We start from the raw sequence: 24,555 nt of genomic DNA on the forward strand, positions 1-24,555 counted from the left end.
CCATGTAACAACCAACAGGACAAGAGGAAATGACCCCAAGCTACACCAGGGGAGGTTTAGACTGGATATTAGGAAAAATATCTTCACGGAAAAGGTGGTGAAGCATTGGAAAAGGCTGCCCAGGGACGCGGTGGAATCACCATCCCTGAAAGTGTTTAAAAAACACATAAATGTGGTGCTTAGGGACATGGTTTAGTGGTGGACCTGGCAGTCCTGGGTTAATGGTTGGACTCAATGACCTTAAAGGTCTTTTCCAACCTAAATGATTCTATGATTCTAAAAAAAAATAAATTGGCAAAACTGTTTCCTCTTCATGATTTTGATAGCTGAAAAAGATACTGCTTTTTAAGACAGAAATTATTTCTTGTGTTGTATTACTTAAAATAGAGGACTATGAGGAATTGTGGAACAGCTTAACTGCATTTGATAATTTGAAAGCAGAAGGCAGAATAAAATTAAAAGCAGTAAGATAAAAGGACTTCTCACAATTTTGGTCGGAATCTCTGGGGGAAGAGTAATAGCTGCAGATAACTTAATAAAATAATCCACTCAAACACTAGAGTAGTTGAAGTCCATTACTAAAATGTTTGAATGAATTAAAAAAGATTGAAAGATGCCTTTTCAATCTAATTAATCAAGAAGTACTTCTGTATTTGTAAGATCACATGCAATAATAAAAGTGCTTATTGTAGGAAAGAATTAATGAGTAGAAACCTCTGAACAAATAGAACTAATCTGAAAAAGTTAAATGGAACTTGTTCAGGTGTCTTTTGGAGTACCCTATAACCAGTGAACGTTTTGAATCTTTTCATGCATAAGCTGTCTTAAAGACACTAATTTTCTCTGTTGATCTCTATTTCAGTGCCGCTTTTAATATTTTTTTAATTATTTTTTGAAACCAGAGGTAATTCCTCATCAATAGCTGCTTGATAATAACTTACTGTCCTGAATTTGCAGTATTATATGCTGGAAAAATCTGTGCTACAATGTGCTTTAGAAATACAGGTATTAAATTATGCTGGCAATGATATGATACTGGTTGAGTTATAGGAGAGGTTGATTGGGCCATATGTAGCTAAAAGTCAGTTCTCACTCAGCTGCTTAGAGGTTTGAGGAGGGAGTGGGTTGAATGGGTAAAGAAATAATACTGTTGCCTGGAAATGTATGGCTTAACGTAGGTAAAACCTACATTCGTGAATTCAGTTTAGCGTGGTGCAGTTTAAAGATTTACTAGCTGTCCAGTACGCCGTGGGTGCTTTCCAAAGTTGCACTGGGGTGTACCGGTGAAATCTTTTAAATCAAATTTTACATAAACTCTATGCTATCCAATTAATGCTTGCAGATTAATTTAGGAGTGTGTGGTTTTCAGCAGAACTATGTGGGAGCCTGTGCACAGAATTCTTCCTTTCAAACAAGTATTTGTTGTACGGCGCTGTTGTTTCCCTACGGTTGATCATACAGCTGTTAATTTCTTCATATCCTGTTTTGACTCTGAATGCTGCGTGCAGAATAGAAACCACGAGTGGCAACCCATGAAACTGTAGCAGCAATTTCCTATACCCCAGGAAGCTGCTGGGAAAATGTATCTTTAAAACATATGAAGGAAGCCCCTTGCAGACAGTGTATAGAGAAAGCACAGCTTATACGGGAATCGAGTGAATGTAAGTATTAATTATATACTTGGTCTGAGAAGTAGGTAATGAAAATTATCTCATCTGATTCTGTGTGGCAGTCTGTGACCTTTAGTCTTCCATTATCCACGAAAGGTTTTTCACGTATAGGGCTTAGGTGTGAGATACAACCCCTATTATGTGCAACATCAGTAAATGTAGAACACTAAAAATAAAGTATGTTTGTCTCCATAGCACAGTGGAATGAAAACAGATGGTAAGCAGCACATGTGGCTGCCAGAAGCTGGGAACACCCTTTTGCAGAGTTCTTGCAGCTCAAAACAAAACAAGCCAAAAGAAAGCTCCAAGGGGGGCAGAGATTGTTCCAGGCAGATACCACGATGTCTGTCCTCTTCTCCATGCCTACACTCCCCATCTCTTTACCTTTGGTTGCTGAAGCTAGAAGTGGAAATATATTACCAGTTAAGAATCTGACGTACCTTCTTAGTATTTGTCAAAACAGCATTTGTTAAGTACAGAAATCTCTTAATTTCCACTATAGATTCAGACCTCTGGTTTTGGACAAAATTTTAAGATTTTGCCCACGTTTTGCAACAAGCAATTCAACAACTTAAAAAAAACGTGTCAGTGTTGAAAGAACTACTGTATCATTGTTTCATGTCATATGGGGGGGGTTGAGAAGAAAAGTAGAGACAAGTGACTTCCTTGAACACAGTTGCTGGAATAGACCTAGGTCCTATCTATACTCTGAATATTTTTTAAAAGTTATTGAACATTATTGGCAGTAGTTCAGCTTCCTTTGTGCTAGCTCTTAAGGTTCTTCTATGGGATACTATTGTTGCCAGCATTGCTTTATGCCTTGCAGTTTATGGCTTCTGTAAACAATTATCAGTGATACTGTGTTTACGGATCCTTGGTCACAGTATCAACGTGGGTAATAGCACCAGTATCTGAGATAAGATTATGTGTTATGCTAATCTTGACTATTTAACCCAAGCAGAAGGACAGTAAGGATTAAAAAAAAAAAAAAAGTCTATGGTAGGTTGATAGTTTCTTCTTCCCTGAAGTTACTAATTTCAGGACCAATTTTGACACCTATCCTGTAATATGGCACTTAAGAATGGCAAAGTAACAAGCCAAGGTCAAGCAGCCTCAATTATCTGCATTTTAGGTGTACAGATATTGTGAAAAAGTATAAGGGTATAAAGGTGACCATCTGCCTGTCTGAATAAAAGAACAGGGTTTTTTTCCTTTGTTTAGATTGTTATGTTTATTCTTGGGCTTTGTTCTTTTGTGGTAAGCTTTGTAATTAGGCTCTTAGCTTCGTTTATGATTAGCCTGCTTCAGTCTTTACAGCTTTATCTTTCTCTACACATTTACATCTAATTTAAATACATTTTAATGTGCTTTTAATTTATATAGATATTTGCCACAGTATGGTAAATATACTGTGACAAAAATTAAGTCAATTTCTTTACTTTTATTTGATAAGAGGAGACAAAAGGAATAGATGAAAAATATTAAAAAAAAACCTCAGCAAAAAAACAACAAAACCCAGTAGTAATTAAAACATGACACTCAGAAATTATCAAAAATACCAGGATTTAATAAAACTTAAGGGGAAAAGAAAATGTCCTGGACTACGTAAGCTAGTGCTGGAAAAATGTAACTTCCATGATAGACCCTATTTTTGAGATGTTTTTCTAGGTGCTCATTTGTATTTAGGTCATTTCAGTAGAAGAAAAATGCTCAGGGTAGTGAACAGCTTTTTTGAAAAGCAGTCTTAAGATTTAAGGAATATCCATTTCTAAACATCTTTTATTTTTACTAGTCTAAGCTATAGAAACAGTTTTTAAATTAAGAACAGGATGCTACTGCTTGATATAGATTCATTCCTTTCTTTGTTCCGGTGAATAATCTGGGTCTTTGGTTTTGGAGAAAGTGTGTTTAGTGAGATATCATAACCAAGAGTTCTGAGAGCACAGTATCTGTAATGATTATGAGATTTCAGTGTGGCACTGAACACCGACAGAGACTTGAAGGGCTGAGTCTTAAGTACTGGCTAGCTGTGACCTGTTAGAGAACTTATAAATGAGGAGGGAAATGATTTCACTGTGCATTTTGGTTGTAATGTTTCAGTGTATGGTCTGTTTATTTGATCCTTTTATTGCATAACGCTATGTGTTATTTCATGCCCTTGGAACTTCAGTAGTATGTATGTCTCTCATATCCTTGAAGTCCAAGGGGAACACATTTTCCCCCCAGAACATCAACTAGCAGCTGACCTCTGTCACAGTCAGGAGGAAACGCTGGACTTCAGATAAGCACTTTGGATAACAACATACAGACTCCCTTCTGAAACAAGTCATAAGGAAGCCGGGTGATGTCAGAAAATGAAGACATCCAAAAGCAATGTTTAAGCAGAAACTCCTAGTAAAGGAGGTGGGGTGGAGCAGTTGATCACAGCCTCTTAGAGCAGATACAAATGGCAGCAAAGTACAGAATGGAAGGAGAGAGACTCGCTTCTTCCCCTCTGGATTACTGTGATGAGGAGGCTAGAGGGTAATGTAATCTGTGTGTGTCCATGCTTGCATTATATCAAAAGTCAAAATAATGCAGGTAAGCTGCAGCAGTTTTTGCTTTTAGCCAAAGCACCAGGGAAATAATTTGGTATATTGAAAAACAATTTCACGACAGGCAAAAAGATGTAAAACTTTATTGGCCGAAAGGGAAGTGCCTGTTTGTGGGCTGCATGAAGAATTCTGGAGCTGTTCCAGTTTGGTTTAGTAAGAAGCATGGCCCAAACTGGTTTCATGTTTTGTTTGGTTGTTGGATAGTAATTTCTGCCTAAGTAATACTTATTGATTTCCATGATGTTAGCAGTGATAGTTTCAAAGAAAATAGGCCAAAACAAAAAAAATAATTGACAATAACAGATTGGAATTTTAAAAAACCCTCAACAACAGAGATAGCACAAACAGAAAGTGTTACAGGCTACAGTTTAATTTCAGTACTCGAACAGAAAAAAGTAAGGTCAGGTTACTCCTGATTAATGTCAAATTGGCATCATTTGGGGGGTTGTTTAGGAAGCTAAACTAATTCTTTCATTTTTTTATAAATCGATTATGTTTTGGAAGGAAGTGTTATCATTGTGGAGCCTTACAAAGGTACAAAGCAGCAAGTACCTGCTCGAGTATGAGAACTATGTATGAACTGCATTTGTAAGAAGTTGTCTCAGCCCCTGACAATATTGTTGGTGTATCGGTTATTTCTTTACTTCAAAGTCAGTCTTTGATAATGAATATTTTAATAAATCTGTTTGATTTTTTTTTTTAACAAGGCTGAAAACCCAGGGTTCACATTCAGTGCAACAGACATTGCAATTTTTCTTGACGTTGCACTGTGACTAGCTATATTCTGCAATTTTATTTTATAGTTTTAAGGCTTGCCAGTAATTCATATTTTGTACGCTAGTTTATTGCTGAAAAAGAATGAATGACAGAAAGGTACAAAGAAACGGGCATTCATCCAGTCCCAATATATAAATAACCCTCTGAAGACACAGGAAGATTTACATGCGTTTCTGGCCAACAGAAACAAAATCCATGATAGGAAACAGACGCTGAAGAGAAACAAGCACTTGCCAGAGTACATTTACGTTTTTAAACTTTTTTTATTGCATTTACTTCACATACAGGACTGATTACTGGTCTTGTGAGGAAGTTCAGCTCTTTGCAGATATTCAGTGAAAAATACTAAGTCCATCTGTGAACAGAGTGTGGAGGCATCATGTGTGCTAGTGAAAGAGTGGCTGGAAGATTGGATATGTGGAAAAAGGGAAAGGGAAATAATATCATTCATTTTTTAAAGAACAGAATATTTACTGGCATGTGATAACAAATTCAAGTGGAAATCAACTAGAACCTATTATACTCCAAGAACTGAACATTATATTCATAACTGGAGAATATTTTATTGAAAAAATTATATGGAAGAGGCACTGCAGTCATGTAGTGTTACTTGTGAGTCAAGCAGGAGTCACTACTAGCAGTACTGAGCAGTGGATTTTGTATTTAGTACATGTTAGATTAAGGAAGCCAGCACTGTTACATAGGATTAATTATATGAGTAATGAGATGGATGTATTCTACAGTGCTGTGGCCATCTCTTGGAAGATTGCCTTGGTTAGCCTGTGATATCAATTGTCTCCTGGGGTAACCCTCCCTGTTGCCTTCACTGTTAAAAGCCCTTCCAAATTTCTCTTCTTCTAAACTAGTGGTTTTCATCCTTTAAAGCAGTCTCTGCAGTGGAGATCAAGGCAACTTTCAAGTGAGTCACAGGTAAGATCTGGAAGCTTCCATACCATCCCTGGATTCTTTTTTTCTTGCTTCTCCTGTGTATCGCAGGCTGATCCCCCAACGCCGTACAACCTCCATGCATTCCCCAGCTCGTGATGGCTGCTGTTCCTTCTTCCCTGGTGGGCAGTGGGAGGAAGCAAGCCGTGCGGATGACAGTAGTGTAGCATGGTCTGTTGAGTGAGTTCCTTGAATGTGGTCCTCTGAACCCACCACAGCCTTTGTTGTTGGCAGATTTTGTTTACCACCTGTTATTGTTTTAGTTCCTACCTGCTTTTTATTCTACACACGCTCATGGTATGTTCGGGGAACTGAACCCTCAGCCTGTTATCATTCCAGTATTGTGTCCCTCAGTAATCATCCCTCGCTGGTGTCCTCCTGCGTTCCCAGCATTGTTCCTGTTCCCAGCAGGTCCACTGGCCACCATCAGCACCCACCGCAGGCCTAGTGACACAGGCCTTTCCTCACATCTGTTTGAGACTCTCCTCCAGGAGCCTGAGAGGTGAGGGAGGTGGTGTGGGGGGCCCCCAGAGCAGGGGAAAGTGAAGCAGCAGTTGTTCTAAGGGAAGGGAATTAGGACCAACATTAGAACCTCATGGTTTTGTACATTTATGCATATAGTTCAAAGGGCGATGAGGCTTCTGACCAAATTAAACCAGCAGATTTTATTTCTTGGGGAAAATTTCTCCTCGCACCGCCTAGAAAGGTTACAGAGGAACAACTGAAGAAATTGCACTGGGAGAACTCAAAAGAACTGAGTGAAGGATTATACGTGAAGTTTGCATGCTATGCCACAGATACCTGCTGGAAGGATATGAATGCTGTTGAACTTCCAATTTCACTCCAGAGGATGACCCAAACAAATACTGAATTGAGAATAATATTCTTATTTCCTGTCTTTTTGAAGGATTAACTATGGCTTTTTATAATCTGCAAAGACCTGTAGGAGTAAGAATGCAAAGCACAGCATCCTACCATTAACTTGCTAATTCATTTAGAGGGAGTTTAAATAGTAGTTTCACCTATTATAGTATTTGCATCTTCATGCTACTCTGTTACACAACCTGTTAAGCAAGCCCTGTCCCTGGTGTAGCTAACAACCCTGGAGGGAATTCCAACCTTCTGGATCATGGGATATCCCGCCATGAACAGCGTGGGAGTAGCATCGATTGAGGGCGGGTTGACAGGTGCTGCAATCCTTGTTCTGCTCATGAAACGCAGTATTTAATAACTGATCATAAATGACCAGGGAAGATTTAAACGTTAAACAGAAGCTGGAGGGAGGCGTGGGAGTGCTGTGTTCCGCACGCGGGCTCTGTGGGAGGACATCTCTTGTACTGGGTGGCTTGGGAGTGCTGTGCCGCGCTACCCAGGCGTTCAGCTTTGTGACTCAAAGCAGTCATGCTGGTTTGATGAAGCAGCTTAGCACTGGAGCACGTGCCGTGGGTTATGTTTGATCGCTGTAGCTTGGGCTGGGCTCCTGTGGGTTAGTTCATGTGCCTGCCTGTGTGGCCTGTAACTGTGCTCTGTCTTTTGGTGATCTGAAAGTTGGCACGGTTCCTGCGTTGCTGTACTTGGAACAAAAACTATCAGAAAGGAAAGGATTGTTTGCTCTGAGCTCCCTTGAATTCTGCGTAGCAACTTGAAATCAGTAGCTTTCATAATTTGGGAGAATGGATGTTCTGATTAGAAAGCAGAGGGAAACTTTACATTTTATTTTGAGAGTTTAATGTCAAAAAGGACAATACATGTGTAACTGATCACTTAAACTTTAGCTATTCTGTGACTTGTGTAAATTCATGGTGTTTTCAGTTTTTATGCTAGTGTGGTCTTTCATCATCGTTGCTCTTGTCCCAGAGTCTTTTGAGAGAAAGTGTAGAAAATAATAAGAAACTGCAAAAATGCAGGTTAGCAAACCCAAGGTATTTGCAGGCATGCCTTTGGAACTAACAGGCACCTTTTCAATAAACTAAGGGTAAGATGTAAAGTAAAAAAAGCAGCTTCCATGATTCCCTGTCAAAAGTCCTGAGAGAAATGAACAGAGCAGAAAAATGTCGTGTTTCAGTAGAGTGTCCAATATGTCTCAAAAGGTATGGGAACATAGAAGAACCTGTAAGGATATCTCTGTCTTTAGGAAAAGAACTAACTTTAGAACTTGTTACAAGGTAAAGGAGACTTTTAGTGTTAATTAAAGTTTCCAAAAATACTAGAAAAGATATTGATGCATAAATTGAATTTTCTACCTTTTGAAGAGACATAAGAGGAAGGAAAATGATAAATGGGACAGAAACTGATTCTGTGTTGGAAATTTCTGGATAATGCATATTGCCTCTTCATGAAAAACTGACAAATTCATTGCGCTTACTATCTGGAAGTAAAAGAATGTGAGCAGCTGTAAGGGTCGCAGTAAAAGAAACCACACTACTTCCAGATAAATTTAAAGAGCTACTTCCACCCTTCAAAGGCTTTCTGGTATAAAAGCTTCCAGCAGAAGCGCATATGTGGAATAGCAAAGCTCAGTGGAAACCAACTAACTGAAGAAGGAGGTGAGTTGTTATTACAGTTCTATAGCAGAATGGTAGCAACTTGGGCATGAGCTTACTATGAGAAGAAGTGCACAGTGCAAGAAAATGTATTCTTTCTAGTTGTTACATAAGAAAATAGTGTATCACTAAGTTGTTCTTTGAGTTTTAAAAGAATGTGGGATATGATTACTGTGTAGCAATGGATTTGCTGCAAAAAGATAATGCTGGCTTTTTTCATACTTAGGTATGTCAGTAAATTAAAATATTACCTTTTTTTTAATGTTCTTTGCTTCGTAGTTTGCAAGAAATGTAGGAATATTCTAAAAGAACTGCATCGATGAAGAACGTTTTTCTTTACTACAAGTTAAATGCACAGTAGATTTCAAAAATAAATGTATCAAATAATGAGGCCTACTGTTTCCATATTCTTTAGGTTATTTGGTACACATATATTGAACCACAGGTATACATTTATAAAGCCAGGTTACTTTTAACACATCATGTAGGTGAAAAACTTTATTCTAGAACATAAAAATTAATTCAGTAAGTATTAAAACGCATATATTCAAAGTCATTCAAAAGATTGTTTTCCTTCCTCACAGGTGACAGCCAGGAACCCTAAATCTAAGAAGGAAATGCTGTGATCAGGATTCAGCTATCTGAGGTGCTTAGCAAAGGAGAGATGCTTTTGGCAGCCACGCTGGGCTGAAGATCACCTAGGCTGAGGTTCCTACATTCTAATGCACATGTGCCATAGCAAACCGCTGCCTAAATAATTCCTGAGTTGTCAAACACATAGTCCTGAAACACATAGAAAGGTGTTGCTACTGCAACTTCTGCTACCTCTGCCAACGGTGGCTACAGTCATAGTGAGCAAGATGCGCATAAGAATCGCCAATCTGGATGTTTTTACTTCAACTGAAGACCGAGGTAACGTGTTCTTATTTTTCTTTAAGAAAAACAGGAGGGCACCAAGGAGCATGAAGAATCTACACAGGTAAATGGGAGACATGTAAAGCAGGTAGTGGAAAGGGAAGATGAGCATTGTTAGTTGGGTAAAAATAGAGCAGGAGACCATAACGTAAACATTCAAAAGTATTTGTTGCATTTGGTACTTTATTTACCTGTTGTCCTAATAAATACAGCAAGAGTAGAATGCTAAGCAGAAACACCACCATTGAAACAAATAGCAGAGGACAGCTATGTGTTACCTTGGAGAGAAGCATTCAAGACCCAGAAATACCAGTATGTTAAAGAATCTAAAGGGTTAAGAAAAGGTATTTTTTAATGCATTTCTGATCTTCTTTTCTATTTTCACCAAATATTAATATTAAGCAAAGTGTATGAGGCAGCTAGCAGCGATCATTTTTAAACACACTTTGTCTAATCATCCGAGCTGTTGAATTACACAACTCTTGTTGAAATAAATAGGGACTGCTGCTACTGAGCTCTTATAAATTAGGCCACCTGAGAAACTGTGGGATAGCTGATCTGAAATGCGTAATTGTCATGGAGTTCTAAGTTCGGAAAACGCTTACATTTAAGATTAAGTAGGTCATTGAGTCTTGTGTACGTTTTACCTTTTCGGCTGTACAACCCGCTTTCATTTTTCTTTTTAAATATTTTTGGTTCAAGTATACAGCTGATTTTTGTAATTACTTTCTCAAAGACTTCTGAAAAATGTATTGTCAAAAGCCCAAGAATTTAAGTAAACTGAAACAATGCATTTGAGGAAATGGAATTTTTAATAAACAGGTTACTGGAAAGATAAACAACTTAAGTCAGCTAGACATGAATATTTAGAATTACAATATTATTGCATAAACTTCCTCTTCTAAACTGCTTTGTAATTGTTAGAAATACACACTAAGCACATTCCCTGTGCTGTGGGCTATAAAAGAGTAATTCAAATTTTAGGGCATCCAGTACCAAATCAAAAACCTCATGGTCTAGTGATTCAAAGCACTGAGCCAGTATAATCTGAAGCTGCCAGTACAAATTTGCTCAAAGGGAGCGGTTCATTAGTTTGTTGGGTAGGTAACTTCAAACTGCCTGTCTGTGCTTCCGCTGTTCTGTGCCTGACTGGACCCTTCATAGTTAGCCCAGACTTTTCTTTTTGGTAGTTCCTTCTTTTTGTCTTCCACCCTTGCTGTGCTCAGATGTATTGTTCATTGATGTTCTCACGTGTGCCTGCTCCCTCTTTCAGCTGGATGTTTGCACATTCACTCAACTCTTTTTGTTGGTCTTTGCCTCAGATCTTCAGTTATTCAAATATTCCAAAACTTGTGGCTTCCTTCTCTTTTTCCCTTTGACCTCAGCATAAGCTGTGTGGGTGCACTGGCCGCATCTTAATGACATGCTCTACCTCGGTGGCTCTGAGCAGAGGCTTTCTTGGGTATTCCATGAAACTTTCCTCTTCTCGGATTACTACAAGAACCACACAGCTCAATTTTGAGAAAGGAAATGCAAATGCACATCCTGACCTAGTCGTCATTGATTCCAGTTGAAACTGGTGGTAAAATGAAGCTGTGCAGGAAAGCTTGTCTTTTCTGTTCCCTGCCCCACCCCCACCCCCAGTAATTACTAATCATATATCAAAACAGAGATAAAGTATCAGAGGTAATTTGGATTTTAGCTCAAGAGGGCAAAGTGCCATCTCTTTAGACACTTCCCAGAATAGTGGGCTTCTCTGTTGGCTACATCAGTCATCACTTTTCCCCACAGATTTAGCGTGTCCGCCCATGCCTTGTATAATAATAACTCCTTCACCTTCCTGTCATCCCAGGGATGAGCAGACATGACTTCCTGCTGTTAGGGAGCAGTCTTGATACTCATTCTGGATTCATTGTGGATTTCTGTCTGGAAGGCTGGAGAAATACACTGGTAACGGGGACCTTCAATGAGCAAAAAGTGTCTTGCTGGGTAAAAGTGAACCGCCACTCACGTTTCCTTGCCCAAAGAGTCTTGGGTGAACTGGTAGGAACAAAACTACATCTCTTCGCCGAAGAGAGAGAGCTCCTTTTCAGAGGAGCTGGGATAGAGGCACAAGAAGAAAGGGGATATGTGTTAACACAGAAAAGCTACCCAGCTGAGGGAAGCCTAGCATGCTTCACTGTGTTCATCACCCTGAGCTCAAGGGAGTCAGAGACTTTCTGAATAGCATGTCATGCCTAACCCTTTGCTGGCTGTTTGCGTTCTCCATGCTAATTAACAATGCTGTAACGCAGTTGGTGATTCCCAGCCTCCAAATGATTGCAGCAGCCTGCCTCTCAGCTCAGTGTAGCTGCTGATGGCCATTTCTATGCCATGTACGTTCAGCACAGATCTCCAAAAGCATTGCCTTCGCTATTTTATGTTTCTTTCCATTGTTCCCCCTACTTCTCCCCAAGCATTTGCAACTCTTCCTGCTGCTACCAACTGTTTAAAAAACCCTCAGATGTTAATAGCATGGATGTTCATTTTATTCATATTGAGAATTCCTCTCAGCAGGGCCAGCTCAGCCTCCTTTGTTTCTGCATCTCTGTATGCACCTTCTCTCGCTGCATGTGGTTGCTGCGCAAGGAAGCTTTCTCCTAGACAAGGAATTTCAGTACAAATGTATTTCATTTCTGTGACCAGCTCCTGCCTTAGCAACAACTGTTTATGCTGCTCAGCGCAAGTGTGTCACAGTTTAAGGCTGAATGGACAGTGAGGAGGCTAGATGGACTTGGGTGATATCGCGCTTATAGGCACAGATAAATATTTAATATTAACAAGTGACACGACTTCACTGTTCTGTGGGAGAGACGGTGCGGTCCAGGGGAGAGGCCGAGTGGGTCGGTGCGATGGTCTCAGCACAACGTGCCTCTCCCGCAGTAGGGGAGATGGGGTGGACAGGAGGGACAGGTGGTACAGCGGTCCCAGCCACGCAGCAGGCAGCCCAAGCACAGGACCCTGGGGTCCCCACAGCTAACCCTGGGGCTTCTGCTCTACCTTGTCCCCAGCAACACCCCGTCAGCAGCACGCACAGCCTGTCCTGCTGGAAAGTCCTCCACACCTTGGCAATGGCACAGTAAGTAACAGGTTAGTTGTAAGGGAGTAACTGGAGGGTAAACAGGGTTTAACCAGTCCAAACTCTATGCCAGACTGTCACAAAGTAGTGCATTGTTCTTGGGCGTTTAACATGGAAATGACCTGGTGATTTTCAAAAGGCTGGTTGGGGAACAGTCTTATTCCAGGAACAGCCACTGACAAACATGCCAGGGATACATCAGGCAGGTGGGTGAGTCCTGGACACGGTTCAGATGAGGGTGTCAGGCCATGCACTGACAGTGTACACCCACAGAAATCCACTAGCGTGTGCTGTTGCTAGTTCAGCGAAGTTGTTTGAAATACAGTTGTGTAAATATGCATGATGTGGCTAAATTTATATCATTAGCTGATCCAGCAATGGGTAGACTTTTCTTAAATGCCTTAGAACTGTGGCCTGAAATTCATTCGCAATCGAGGCAGGATGAGTATATTGATAACTGTCATATTGTGCTACCACAATCCTACTCAGTAATTTGATCCGTTATTTCACAATGATGTTAATAAGTTATGATGGAATTTTGAAATGCAGTAGAATATGGAAATTACCTTTTTGCAAATATGAATATTTTATATTGAAACATGCAATGTTTGTTTATACCTTATTACAAATATATACAAAGGAGAATGTGTAGTGTAACCGGGTATCAAGTTAGTTTCATAAATATTTTAGATCAAAATTGCAAATTACGCTTTTTCCTGTGTAGTTTGTGGAAAACTGAGAGCTGTGATCACTCATTTAGGTAAGTGATTGTATCTGACTATGTTCTCAGAGTAGATAAATATACATAGTTTCACAAATAGGCAAGTTTTATGAAAAGCCACATAGAAAGAAAAGGTTTTATTAAACAGCATGTAAACTAGAATAGGAGCAGCAAATAATATTCTTATAATAGATGGGAAGTTTGTATATACTACATATAGAAATACTTAAAGATCATACATACAGCTGTCTTACTGCTGAAATAATTAAACACAACATAATGTTACAGTAAATATTTTGCTTACTGAAACTGGTTTAAGTGGACAATTGTTTTGAAAATATGTAGGGTACTTCTATTTATGTTACGGTCTCCAACTATGCAAATAAGTCTCCAATGAATTGAAATAGGAACTTTGTGTATATTATCTCAAGGGGATTATTAATTTAATATGTCATGCTGTAAGTGTAAGTTTATTTGACATAAACTGGTAGTGTGTGATTGGGGCAAGTGGCATGCAGCGAAGAAATCCCACTCCTATCAAAATGTAATGGTGCTTAAGTTCAATTCAAGCTTAAATCTAATTCTATGTTTGTTCTAGCAGGGATCACCCGAAACGTGATGAGCAGTCTAGTTTCACTTCTTCACCTCTGAACTCCACGGAGGCAGCTGCTTGTAGTCTCATAAGAACTTTGTCACACAATCCTACCTGGCTAGGAATGCAACCACTCAACATGCACGTATGAGTATTAAGGATAAAACCAATATAAACAATAAGCCAGTAACATGCCATGCTGGTAGCATAGTATATGATGAGAGTTAAATGAAAAGCAACTTGGACAAAGTAATTTCAAAGATGGCTAAAGAAAAATGCTTGGAGGAAAGTTGGTGTTTCCTCCTGTATTTACTCCAGCGTAACACATAGACTGAACATGTCTGACCATGCACATTCAAAGATCAGCAACTGCCAAGAAGAAACAAACTCCCTCTGTCTTTCTCTAATGTATATGGAATTGCCTGTCTTCAAGCTAGATCGCTATCTGCTCCTTGGCTTAGGATAAATGTTTGTGAAAGGCACGCTTCCCACAGTAAGAACAGCCTATTTACTAAACAGCTGGAGCTAATGAGAACATAGTACACAGTGTTTGGGACTGGTTCTATTTCTGCTGTATACATTAATGGTTCTCTACCAACGCAAAAAGCTTTGAACAGATGTACTCATTCTGCTTTCTCTGGTCCTCCTGATATTCATTGCAGCAGTCTTGGTTCACTACACACGATGCATTTTAACAGGTCCTACATATAAATTTGATAGTCGGACACACGCCCCCTCCTCTAATCAGCAAGCCCCAAACTCTGAAGCACCAGGCAGAGCCCTGCAGGTCTTGCCTTACCCTTGTTCTGCAAGGAACACTTCCTCTTACTTTGACCAAAGCAGAAGACACAGCCTATAGCTCCGAGGTACGAGTGGCTGCAATAAAACTGGGCTGGAACAGACAACTTACTGTCCCTTCTAGGCTGATGCCATTGTTTTCTGTAATCCCTGTGCAGCACTTAGATATTAGTTTAATAGGTTCCTTAGAAACCGGCAGAGTAAAATTATGCTAAATAAGCAGTATTTACTAGAAATTCTGATCCTTCCCTTGAGGGGCAATTGAACATTACAACTGAATCCTTAAAGGCAGCTGCTCCGTTTCCAATCCCTTTAATTCTCAGGAAAAGCATCTTGCAAAAGGAAAAACCTTTAAGTTATTACTGTTCACTTGAAATTATTCTCTTCAGGTACCAATTTGTCTACTAACTGACGTGCAGTGCTCCTATTAATCCCTCCTTTTCTGACTTTACTTTGGGAATAATCCAAGGAGTGAGAACGCACTGCACTGGGCAGGGCGTTTGCATTTCACACAGCAAAAGTGGAAATCACAAATGGAGAAGCTGCACATCCCAAAGCATTTTTTTAGCCTTGTCAAAAATCTATGACTATAATATTTATGGTCGTACGTATTTCACTATTGTTGGGAAGGGTCTTAAACCGTAAATATTTCCCATGTTCACACTTGGAATGAGGTGCACCGTAGGGTTCCTGCGCAGGCCGTAAGTGGTCTCGGAGGTCGGTGCGAAGTGACACCACAAGGTGCTTTTTCCAAAACAGCTCTTCGAGCTGTGCCCGGGCCCGGCGGGTGCTTCGGGCCGTGCCTCTGCAGCCAGGTTTATAAACACACCCTGCCCGGTGCTCCGGGACCGTAACCTGCCCGCGCCGCCGCGCCCCGCGGCGGTAGGTGGCATCGGCGGCCGGCGCCGCTCACGAAGCCGGCGGCGGGGGGCAGCCGAGCGCCGGGCCCCGCCGGCCGCATGGCCGCGCCCCCGCCTTACGGGCTGCGGCGAGGGGGCGGCGGAGCCCGGCGCTGCCCGCCCAGGACGCGGCGGCGAGGCGAGGCCGGTCCCTCCCGGCGGCGGGACAGGCCGGCCCGGGCGGGGCGCTGCGGCGGCAGATCGGGCCCAGCCGTGGCGCCTTGCCCCGCGCCGCCCCTCCCCCTCCCGCGCGGCAGCGCCCCCGCGCGGCGGCACGGCTGTCTCCTTGTTGCCACCCGCAGTGACGTCTCACGCGGCCGCAGCCGCTGCTTCCTTTGCGCCGATTGGCCGGCGCCCCTCGCCGCCCGCCCGCCTCCGGTGCGTGATTGGCGGGCCGGCGCGGGGCGCAGGGGGAGGGGAGGGCGGCCCGGCCCGGCTGCGCTCGAAGGCGGCCGCGACGCGGATGTCGGACGGGGGCAGCGCAGTTATTGTCTGAGCGCGGGGTCCCGGCGGGAGCGGCGCGGGGGGTGGGCAGGAGGCGGGGGAGCGGCACCGGGCACCGGGGACGGGGCGGAAAGAGGAGGGGAAGGAGGGCCGGGCCGGCTCCGGGTGTCGGCGACCGGCGTGTGCGTGCGTGCGTGAGGGGAGGGGGGGCGGAGGCTGCGCGGGCGCTCGCGTGCGGGTGCGCGCGCGCGCGCGGAGAGGGAAGGCGCGGGCGGGGGAGGGGACGAGGGGCAGATTTTATTATTAATCTATTTTCCGGGCCTTTGTGGCTGCGGGGGGGAGGGCCCGGGGGTGAGGGGCAGGAGGAGGGAGAGAAGAAGAGGAGGAAGAAGAAGAGGAGGAGGAAGGAGGAAGGAGAAGAGGAGGCGACGGCGGGAGGCAGCGCTACGGCGGCGATAGCGACGGCTGTTGTTGCCGCCGCCGCCGTGAGGTACAGGGACCGGCAGTCCCTTTAAACTAGCGAGAGCCGCAGGCCCGGCTGGGCCCGCCCGCTGCCTCCCGGCCTCGGGTTGGAGCGCGGCCGGCGGAAGGGCCCTTTTGTGCGGGCGGCGCGGCCCTCGGCTGCCCTTCCTTCCGCGGCGCGGCTCCGCCGCTCTGTCGCTTTCCTCGCCCGCTCCGGCGGATTGTTTTCCTTCGCCTCGGCTGCGCTCCCTGGCATGAACTAGGAGCCGGGCCGAAGCGGGTGGGGAGCCCTCGGGCGGGAGTGCCTGTGCGTGCGTGAAGGCGGGCGAGGGGCTGCGGGGGCGCCCAGGCCCGCGCGGCACCTGAGGGGCCGGGGCGAAGCGCGAAGGGCGGGCGCGCTGCGCGGCTCGGTGTCGGTGTCGGCGCCGGCCCTCTCGGTTGTCTCCTTGCGCCCTCGTCTCGGCTGCGGAGAAACGGGCAGAAAATGGCAAAGTCTGGAGGAGGCGGCGGCGGTGGCGGCGGCGGCAGCGGGGGACTGACTTGGGTGGTAAGTTGTGCGTTTGTGTTTTGTTGTTTGCGGGCTCTGCTTTTCTATTATTATTTTATAATATTAATATTGGCTTTTTGCGTCCCTTGTGTGTATGCGTGGAGGGGGCGCGGGCTGGCTTTAAACGAGGAAGAAGCTGACGGCTGGCGTGGAAGGGGATGGATGCGCCGCGGAGCCGCTCGGTGGAGGGGTCCGGGGCGCAGGGAGCGGAGGCAGAGGGGGAGGACGGACGCTCCGGGCTGCGTTTGGGGTGGGCGTTGCAGGAGGGGAGCTTGCAGCCGTGAGGGGCTCGGCAGGGCGCTCGGGACGGGAGGGAGAAGGTTGGTCTGCGGGCAGACAGGTAGGAAGGAGCCTCCTGCTCTGGGGGGAGCAGCAGGGCTGGCTGGAAGTCGCTGCCCTCCTATGACAGGCGGGCGGGCTGTCTGCCGTCCCGTAGAAGTCGGAGTTACTGCCTGTTGATGCTGGAGCAAAGTCGTCGCAGGCTGCCAAAGGGACTATGTGTTAATCCCAGCTTCTCTCGTAACTGTCTGGGAAGGCAGTATCTGAAGTTGGTAGATGGGCGACAAGGAGGCTGTCAGGGACATTCAGGGGGCTGGAGCAGCATGTTGCTACTTTGTATCTGGAATGAAACATTATCTTCCAAAAGTTGTAACTCTGTAACAGAGCCAAGAAGGGGTTTATTTACTGATTTAATGGAATGGTCCGAAGTAGTAACAGTTGCGAGGGTGCAGGTGATAACTGACTGTAGAACTAGTGAATCCTTTTTAAAAATCCATTTTAAAGCCCTTTGAGAGTATTGTCCCTGACTCAGTAGTGCAGAGGGATGCTCTCCTCGCCTGTACTAATAGTGGATGCTCTCTGGTTTTGGTAGGAACTGAGGAAGGAGGAGCAAAGATGACCTGAAGGGGTCTGGTTCAGCCAATCAATAACTTCCCTGCCTTTGTCTTGCTCAGTGTAGGGTTCGAAAGAGGGTAGCTTATTTAATGTTTAAGCAGGAGACAGTATATCTTGATATATAGATGGTGAGGTAGCCGCATTTTTAATCAGATGCATATACTTTACAGAGTTGGGAACTTTTAAGAAGTCTTGTTAAAGAGCATAGTAGCAAACTTGTTCTTATGTTGTCTTTCTACGTCTTTGAGCTGTTGGAAAAGAACGTGAATAGCGTTATTAGGGTGAACAAATTCTGTGTATTCTGATTGTGGGCTATTTCTGTGGCTCTAATTACTGCATTTTATGTTGGTAATTTGCATTTTTATTTTAAGAAGCTGGCAGCATAGAAAGGTATATAAAAATGAGCAAGTTTCTGGGTGTGCCACTTGAAATTAGACTGTTTAGGTATGGGAACAGCCGAAGTGGAGAAGCTGAAATTATTCTTCTTTCCTTCCTGCAATACTACGTGATCTTTATCAACTGTGGTCTTTGGATAGCTCTTCAGAATTGTTTTTTACTGGCTGGGTTGGACCAAGTAATTCAAAGTTTTACAGCTCATATAGAAAACTGGAGAATGAAGTGTGAAAATCACCGAGTAGGCATTTTTAATGAAACATGTTCTTAAATGTAATGGGGATGAAATTATGGTGAGTCAACAGTTTCCTACAACTGGAAGTAATCAAACTTCTCCTTCTCTAAAAGCAGTAAAAATTAAAGTGTTTTTGTTAACTTAGAGTAGTTGTAGGGAAATAATTAGATTTTAGTTAAAACTGTGTTTGCTTTTTTTTTTTTTTCAGAAAACAGTAGGTGGTTGTTTCTCTGTCGCATGCATTTTAAATGGTGAAGATAGGACTTCTGAGCCAGTTCCTAAAGCCAAACCTGTTCAATGCCAGTTGTAGAACACTGGCATACAAAAAGGCAATATTGATGTGGCAGTGGCTAGTGATTGGTTTGGTGTGCCAGGCTGAAAAATTTCAGTTCAGGTGGTGGTTCATGAGTAGATACCATATCCTGGCTTTGAAATGAGTCGTACAGTGCTAGGGACAGTAATAGTTTCAGCCGTCGGGTTTTAATTGGCTCACCATATATCTGCTGGATGTGCAACTACTTGCTATTTGCTTGTAAGTTGTCTTGAAACGACCTTGACTTTTTTAGACTTTTTACTAGTGTGCTGAAACCACTAGGATGCTTGCTTCCTTAGTAATGTATTTAGTATTGTTAGTGGTTTCTTAATAAGACCATGAATTAAACAATTGAAGGGCAACCGAAGTAAGGGTAGTTCTAAAGATGAGGGAACATTTAAAACTTAGTGGGATGTTAATTTATGTTTCAAACTACCTAATTCTAGATACATAACCTGGTGCTCATGTTTCAGTAAAGAGTTTTATGTATAAATTCAGCTTTGGTTGTGATTTAAACAACATCCTTGTTCATCTGTTCAGCTAACTAGGAAATAATTAAATGCAGTTGTGAAAAAGGAAGGGTACTTCCTGTGATAGAGAATTTACCTTGGAGTGAGTTTCTAAATGAGAACGACATACAAGCATCAGGTGATACCTGCTTTTGGAGTGAGTTTCTTAATGAGGACATCATAGATGCATCAGGTGGTACCTACATTCGGTTTTAAAAGCCAGATGACTTGCTGTTTGTTTCCACGAACATTTAATTCACCTGTGTTTTCAGCTACCTGTAACAGAACTTAAAGGAATGTAACTAGCAATGGTTAGCTGGTAAGTAGGCACAGTTAAAATGTTTGTTGGGAAAATCGTTTAGCATTATAAAACTGAAAGTAAACCAAGATAACCTCTGATTTATCAAATGCAATAGTTACTTTTTGAGGAGTGGGTTTTTTGTCTGGTTGCTGATTTATTATTTTTTATCAACTTGCAGTTTCGACCAACAGAATGATATTAATTAGTTTTGGCAGATTTCCAAGGGTCACTCATAGAAGTATGAAGTTGTATTGTTAGTTACAAAAGCCTGGATTTGTAACTAGAGGAGTTTTCATTGGTGGAATGTAATGGCATTTTTCTAATGCTGGAAAAACTTACTTCGAACAAAAGAAGTAATTCTTATTTTCAGCCTTTCTGTGTGTTTAGGGACTACAGCAAATGTAATAGTACTTAATTATTTTTTTTTAAAAGTGCCTTTTATAGTGGAAGTGAAGTCACGGCAAGTTAACACTGTGAAGTGTGGTGGTTCTGATACAATGGTAATGCCCAGAAAGCTATGGAAGAGTTTCATGCAAGCAGTACTTAATGATTTACTTCTGTCAATGATTTCAGGGCTTTCTCCTCAACCCTAAGGGCTATACAAGTCTAATAAATGGAAATGGAGACTCCTGATAATAATTTAATACTTTGATCACCACTTCCCTTTTCCTGCTCATTGTGAAAGGGGATAGGTTTCAGTTCTAGGAAATGCTAGCTTGACATGAATATATGCTGAGTGTTAATATGACTTTTTTTTAAAAAAATATCAGATCTGTGTGCTCTTTGAATGGAGCAGAATGGAGAAAATGTATATTAGTAGATGCAAATAATGTATGTATTTGGCTTATACAGGTTCATACTTGCTTTGAATAAATACTGTAGTTGTATATTGGTAAGTGAAAAGATGACAACCTTTCAAATAATCAGAATTCAGCTATTAGCACTTCAGTTTCAAGGTTTGCCTCAAAAATATCTTTTAACTTACGGTTGTCATGTTTTGTAAAAAAAAAGAATATATATGTAATAGAGAAGATAGGACAGTAGGCTCAACAGAAAACAAAATGAAACAAGCACAGGCACACACACACCCTCCACCCCAACAAATAGTCCCCCAGTCCAATCCTTCTGTTAAAGGGACCTTGTCTGTCTTTTACTGTTTCATTTGAAAACAAATACTCTCAACTGTGATAAAAGGATAGCTGGATAGCTTTGTTTGACTTGGCTTTCAATTTTTTTTGAAAAGGATTCAAACAGGTCTTCTTTTGAATAATGTCTGATAATTTCCAGTGATGTGCCACAATTCTTTTGTTATGGATTCTACATATGGTGGTTTCCAAATTTATGGGTAGGCTTTTTTCATCTGAAATCTGAAGTGGGTCTCTACTGTACCAAGGATCTGCCCACTGTATACTGAGCCCCAACTACTACTTTGATTTGGGAGCAGGGGCTTTTGGGCAGGAGCAAGACAGGAGTTCTGTTCCTCTGCCAGTATAGTGCTTGGAGGAAGAGTGTCTGGATATGACAGGGTGTCCAAGAGTCGTAGTGTGTTACTGCTCTATCATGAATCTATGTCTATAAGCTGGCAGGATTCTGCCTGCCTGAAGTACTGACAGTTAAGCAAATGACTAGTAGTATGACCAAATCCTAATCCAATGTTCACTTTTTAAAAATAAGCATACTGTCCTAGAGGTGATCCAAATGTAAATAGTTCTTCATTCTTTTTATTACTGTTTATTACCACTTTACTAATTTCAAAAGCAGGAGTAGGTGGTTGTTCCTGCTGAATCACATAGACCCAAGCTAAAGATCAGAACTAGCTTTCTGTTGTTTCCATATCTTTATCTGGTTTAGGCCTTCTGTTTCGTTCCTGGCTGAAGCTAGGCCTGGAACACGGTTGTCGTATGTAACAGTTGTGACATACGTTGTTAGTTGCTGCCTTATCTTTCCTCTGCTATATTGTGGTGTCTGCGCAGGGGAGGAAAAAAAAAAGTGTTAACGTTGTTGCCAACTCATGTTTCAGTGTTCCTCGCTTGCCTTTTATAAGCATTTATCTTTTCTTTTGCTATTACCTTGACCGGGGAGCTGGGAGTGGTTTTGTGCCCTATGTGCTCCATGCTCCCCGCCCCCCCCCCCCCCCCCCCCCCTTTTTTTTTTTATACAATAGGAGGGAGGTCATACCTGAAGTAGATGTCCCAGTGTGTTGCTGTTTACTTTTATTAAACATTTTGTAGGCTGTGAGTTATGTAGTATGTCAGCAGTTGAGGGGAAGTGGCATTCCCTCTTGCTCTTGTTGAGTTTCTGATGTTGGTGCCCTTAAGGATGCAGTGTTGCAAAGAGATGTGATTACTCTCCTGAATATTCTAGCACTAGAGGGAAATGTTTGTGGCTCAATTTTTGGTAAGTCAGACACAACAGTTCTGAAGTGGTATTCCTTAGATGTTATGGCTTAACTGCCAAAAGAAAGTTGTTACCTCTTATCCTCTACCCTCCACACCAACACCCAGTGAAATACTTTCGTAGTCATCTTACTGGTCCAGTCCTGTCCTTGTGAGAGCGCTGAATAATGCAGGGTGAAAGAAGTGATAGAGATGGTATCAGGTACAGGCTTGGTGATGGAACAAGATCAGGGCTACTGCTTTGACTGCAACTGAGCCAGTCCTGCAGCTTAATAACATGCATCTTCACCCTGTGTATTCTGAGCTGGGAGGAAAACTTGTTCTACGGCAGGTGATTGTATGCTGAATGCATAGAAGTGGGGAGGTAAATTGTGATAAACTCTTGGAAGGAATGTATATCTTGGAGGAGGGAGTAGAACTGATTGAAAAAACACATGGGTTATTAAGGTGTTTGGTGTGGTAGGTGTACATTCAAGCATGTGTACTCCATTCTATCTGTCTAGATCTGTGTGTGTATACATTTAACTTCTAAGCTACCTGTGATGTATTAAAGAGTAAGTAAGGAATTACTTTATTTGGACAGATAAAGTGAGCTTTCCAACTAAACAAGCATATATGTAGTCTAAGTTAGGCAGTTTAGGTTTGAAAAAGATTATAATTTAAATGTAATATTTTATTTTCATAGAATTTATTTTCCAGAAGTAGATTTTTACCTTGCCTGCAAATGATCTCATGTGCCTATGTCCAAAAGCAGTCTTCAAATGCATGTTTATATTACAATTAATAAAAAGCAGCACATGTGATTCATAGCTGATGGATATGAGTGATTCCATCCCTTAGAGTGGGGTTTGTATGTATTATAGATCACATAGAGAGAACTTGGAAATGAAAACTGGTACAAGAAACTCTCATTTTCCTCAATTAAAATAGTACATTTCTTGCAAGTCACCCACAAGGAAAGTATTATTCTGCGCTAAGTAGTGGTTTTGAAAGTTTTCAAAAGCGGATTGAGCAAAAATATGTAGTTCTAAATGTGGATAATAGTGTGGAGAAGCCTGTTTTGAAAATTTTATGCTTGGAGACCTAGTGGTGTCCTCTCAAATCAAGTACATGTAGTGAAACCCAGGTATTTTGGAAGAATGTATTTTAATGCTAATATCCCAAATATAAACTGACTAATAAGTCAAGACATGTAAAATGTTCTTCTAGAACTTTGAAAATAAATACTAAAATTTAAAGTATAATTTAAGTTCTAGAAACCAATGAAGATAACAAGATTAAACGTGCCAAATGTTTGTTCTTGTAAACACAGGAGAAGTGTTCTTCAGCTCTTAGCAATAGTAATTTTTCTTAAAATTTCAGGTAGTTCAGTAGTGAGTACTCAAAAGGTTGATGTGAAAAGCAGGGAAAGATTCTTCCCCTCCCTGGTAAGTGAGGATCTGCTAGTTTTAAAACTTCAGTGTGATTGCATTTGCTTTTACTCTTATGAACTGTGTCCTTTTTATGTTTTGAAGTGTGTGTTAAACTTTCTATGATATCAGCTCACCTGGTTTCATTTAATAAAGCTATTTTAAAATGCTGTCTGTGTCTTAATGCAATTACAATTTACATATAAAAACAATTTGCCACTTAAAGTACTGCTTTAATTTTTTATTTTTAAAAAATTATAAATCTGTGTATTTGTTACATTATACACATCTAAGCAATTCTGGTTTTTTTAGTGAGTAAGAAAAAAGGGCTTTAGCAAAGTTAGTGTAAAGGTTGCTTGAGTTAGAATTTTTGAAAGGTTCAGACCTAAACATCAGATCTGTATTTTCCTTGGTTATACATATTTTAAAAAACTACCTTAAAGGAAGAAAAAAAATAGGTGTACAAGAGGATTAAATAGCTTAATCTATTGTGTGTAGGTACTGCTTTCCTGATTTGTGAGGTAGAATTGCACTTGAGATAAACAGTCCTCTTCTTGTGAAAGCTGTGTGTCTTGAAGAGGTAATGATTTCTCTTTTTTTTTGTGAATGAGCGCGCCTGGTTAGGCTGAGGCTTCCTGTTCGTTCTTTAAGACATTGAACAGTTGAGGGAAGAACAGGTGTATGAAAAACTGAACAAATGTTTGCATTAATGAGGTGGCAAAAAATCACACACCAGCTTTCTCAATATGCGAAGGAATCTTCAAGGAGAGAGAAGGAACAATATTGTCTTGTCATGACAAAATCACAGGAGCTAAGATAGAAAAGTATTTATTTATAAATCAAAAAGCTGGGGGTGGGTGGGCAGGTGAAGCTCTTGCAACCAGATAACTTGATATGTAATTTTTCTATAAGGGCAGTTAGAATTCTGGGATCATCCCCTAAGCAGAGCATCTTTACCTATGAGAAAGGTGCTGTGAGCCTCACTGGCGATATTGGAAAGCAGCTGTCGAATCTCTGGTAGCTCTAAGGTATTTTGACTTTATAGAGAAGATAGTGTAGTAGTGTATGAAAATTTCAACC

The 24,555-nt window shown here is 41.8% G+C and overlaps 1 protein-coding gene and 1 long non-coding RNA gene across 7 annotated transcripts in view; both read left to right on the forward strand.

Annotated features, from left to right (window-relative positions):
- The first annotated feature begins 204 nt into the window (after positions 1 to 204).
- Positions 205 to 14,836, forward strand: LOC119146445. 3 transcript variants are annotated; one of them, XR_005103741.1, is made up of 3 exons: positions 205 to 1,661; positions 6,038 to 8,532; positions 9,114 to 11,113. It is a non-coding gene; the product is annotated as an uncharacterized LOC119146445 (long non-coding RNA). The 3 variants fall into 3 exon arrangements; XR_005103742.1 differs by lacking the exon at positions 205 to 1,661 and adding an exon at positions 13,885 to 14,836 and having other exon boundaries at positions 4,829 to 8,532; positions 9,114 to 13,322; XR_005103740.1 differs by lacking the exon at positions 205 to 1,661 and having other exon boundaries at positions 4,829 to 7,173; positions 8,239 to 8,532.
- A 1,532-nt stretch (positions 14,837 to 16,368) lies between these two features.
- The window catches only part of TOP2B (DNA topoisomerase II beta), a 65,446-nt gene continuing 57,259 nt past the window's right edge, over positions 16,369 to 24,555 (forward strand). For 2 of the 4 annotated variants that reach the window (XM_037384089.1, XM_037384090.1), the window contains exon 1: positions 16,369 to 17,025. In XM_037384089.1, the coding sequence (XP_037239986.1) occupies positions 16,963 to 17,025 (63 nt within the window). In that variant the 5' untranslated portion in view covers positions 16,369 to 16,962. The remainder of the gene's footprint in view (positions 17,026 to 24,555) is intronic. The other 2 variants (XM_037384087.1, XM_037384088.1) reach the window with 1 other exon arrangement.

The sequence above is a fragment of the Falco rusticolus genome, chromosome 4 (assembly GCF_015220075.1).
Source record: "Falco rusticolus isolate bFalRus1 chromosome 4, bFalRus1.pri, whole genome shotgun sequence".
NCBI lineage: Eukaryota > Metazoa > Chordata > Aves > Falconiformes > Falconidae > Falco > Falco rusticolus.